Raw genomic sequence first — 2622 nt, 5'->3', positions numbered from 1 at the left:
ACAGGGTATGGAGTAGGACGATAGAAAGAGGAAGGCGGGTGAAGTGGTGGAGCTCGAAAGCGGAATTACAGATTAAAGTTCTTTTTTTTGTTACGATATTTCGTTGTTCCAGTTCTGTGTGACGAACCGGCGAAACGGAATCCATTATTCAGATCGGGTTCTATACAGTGACTGTAATTGTAGTCACTAAGAAACATCAAAACTGTCGCAAAATACACCTATGTAGGTTTATTTGTTTTTTAAAATTTACGTATTTTAATAACTAAATTTTAAAAAGTGTTTTATTATCTGTAGACTGAGCAGGAATCGATACAAACTCCGATCCGAAATGCATATAAGAAGATAGCGTCAATTCATATTGTCTTCTGAGTAGTTCTTGGACTAAGGTGAACGTCGGATTGGAAGGACAACAAATTTGTTCATTTGCCTACAAACCCGTTCTCAGTGGTTACAAAAATAAGAGATTTAATCAGGCGAATATTGCTGATATTAGCTTTATATTGAACTTTAAACTTCCTACACTTGATATCATAGTATTAATAAATATTTTTGTCAAATTAAATAATCAAGGCTGCGATCTTTGGTATTTATCCTCGACACACGAATAAACTCGATACAAAATTATATATCACAGATTAGTTACTAAACGTGGAAACGGATCAAAATCTGTTCCGATACATCAGAAAGACAAATTAAATCATGTTCGAAGCCATAGAACAAAATTGCATTTTGGCATATTTTGGGATATTCTGTACAATTCTCTTTGTCTCGACGTTAATATGGAAGTTTGTCAACGTGCTAAGGATACATCTCTTCTCTCTATGCACTTCGGATTTGAAGGAATTCGGACCGTGGGCCGTGGTCACGGGAGGAAGTTCGGGAATAGGAAGAGGCTACGCTAACGAACTGGCCAAACGAGGTTTACACATTGTAATCGTAAGCAGCGGATTGAAGGCTCTGAAGGCTGCCGCCGAAGAAATTACAACACAATACGGAGTAGAATGTCGCTACATTCAGGCCGATCTCAGCCACGATAATGCCTACGAATACGTCTTCAACAGTCTGAAGGATACGGATGTTGGCATTTTAGTCAACTGTGCCGGTGTTGTGGGTGACGTTCCGTGTCTTATGTTAGACGAGAGCGACAGGAATGTGAATTTAATGTTACAATTGCACATCAAAGCGGTGGTTCACATGACTCGATTGTTTTTACCTTCGATGTTATCTAGAAAAAGGGCCGCCGTCGTTACTGTTTCGTCAGCGGGCTCCGTAATACCTTTGCCATTTTTAAGCGTGTATTCGGCGAGTAAAGCGTTTTCCGATCGTTTCACTCGAGCATTGTCTTACGAATATAAATGGAAAAATGTGAGTTTTCAATCTGTTACTCCTTTTGCGGTTTGGACTAGAATGACTCAGGAACGCACAATGGGTGTGAAACATATCGAGTTGTATAAAATATTAATCCTCGATAGAGATAAATACGTCAGAAATGCCGTAAGAACAATCAATCTTACGAATCATACAAGCGGTAATTGGTTTTGTGACATCATTTGGTATGCTGCATTCAAAATTGTCAATATTTTCTGGGCACGTTTTATGTTTAAAGTTGCACGTTTGTTTAAAAAGTCATTATAAAATATAAATATATTAATTAAACAAATTTTTCTTAATCACCAATTTTTTGATTTTTATTATGGATTATTATTACAATATATTTTAAATATAAATTTTTATGTAGGGAAACGAGAAATGTTTTATAGCAACACTTAGGCCTATAGATTCAACAGACATTTGTTGAAGATATAAACAAAATGTCGAACAATTTTCAATTATCCTAAAATTTTTAAATGTTAGGATAAAAACACTGCAGAAATTAAAACAGTTCACAGTTTATTTGATGTTACCAAATACACTCACAGTTGTAAGGCTGTTCAATTCCTTTCATTGAGCCTTAATTTCTATTGTCATCTCTTTGTCCGTCAGTCCTTCCTTAACTCACAAACGGTGTTATATAAATTAAAATAGTGTTGAAATTCTTTAGTGTCGATAGAGATCGGCTTGTAAAAAATGCTGTTTTGACTATAGGCCTTACTGATTATACCACTGGATATTGGCTCAGTAATATCTTGTAGTATTTTTATTTAATTATTTTCTTCAAATCGAACTTATTCGAATCTGAGAGTAAATTATAGGGAAATAAATACCGTTAATTAATATATTTAAATGGATTAATTGATTAAAATAGTTTTATTTTAATTAAAATTATGATTAAGTGATATAAATATTACATCGACGACTTTAAAATTCTTATTAATTTTGTATCGAAAACCGACAATTATTTTAATACTAATGCTGTAACTGAGTGATCATTTTAAAGTAGTTTGTTACAAGTTGATAATGAAGAAAAATATAAATTTACTGAAATAATTAATCTAATGAAGCAAGTTATATTTACATATGTTGTAGTACTATATACTGTACACAGTGGCGCAGCCAGAAGAGGAAAAGGGTTGATGGCATCCTCCAAAGAAAAACGTAAACAAACACTAGAAAATCATCCAAAAATCTTTTCTTAATTAAAATTAACATTGTACGTGTCTTATATTTCTATGCTACTTACGA

At 33.7% G+C, this 2622-nt stretch overlaps 1 protein-coding gene across 1 annotated transcript; it reads left to right on the top strand.

Annotated features, from left to right (window-relative positions):
* The first annotated feature begins 671 nt into the window (after nucleotides 1-671).
* On the top strand, nucleotides 672-1635 carry LOC136988641 (hydroxysteroid dehydrogenase-like protein 1). Its single transcript, XM_067286551.1, has one exon. It carries the CDS (start codon nucleotides 700-702, stop codon nucleotides 1633-1635), a length of 936 nt encoding a protein of 311 aa, XP_067142652.1. The 5' UTR covers nucleotides 672-699.
* Nucleotides 1636-2622: the final 987 nt, after the last annotated feature.

Source organism: Centruroides vittatus, unplaced genomic scaffold (genome assembly GCF_030686945.1).
Source record: "Centruroides vittatus isolate TY-2023 unplaced genomic scaffold, ASM3068694v2 scaffold_373, whole genome shotgun sequence".
Classification (NCBI taxonomy): Eukaryota; Metazoa; Arthropoda; class Arachnida; order Scorpiones; family Buthidae; genus Centruroides; species Centruroides vittatus.
Note: the sequence above shows the minus strand (reverse complement) of the source record. Positions and strands in the feature narration are given on the sequence as shown.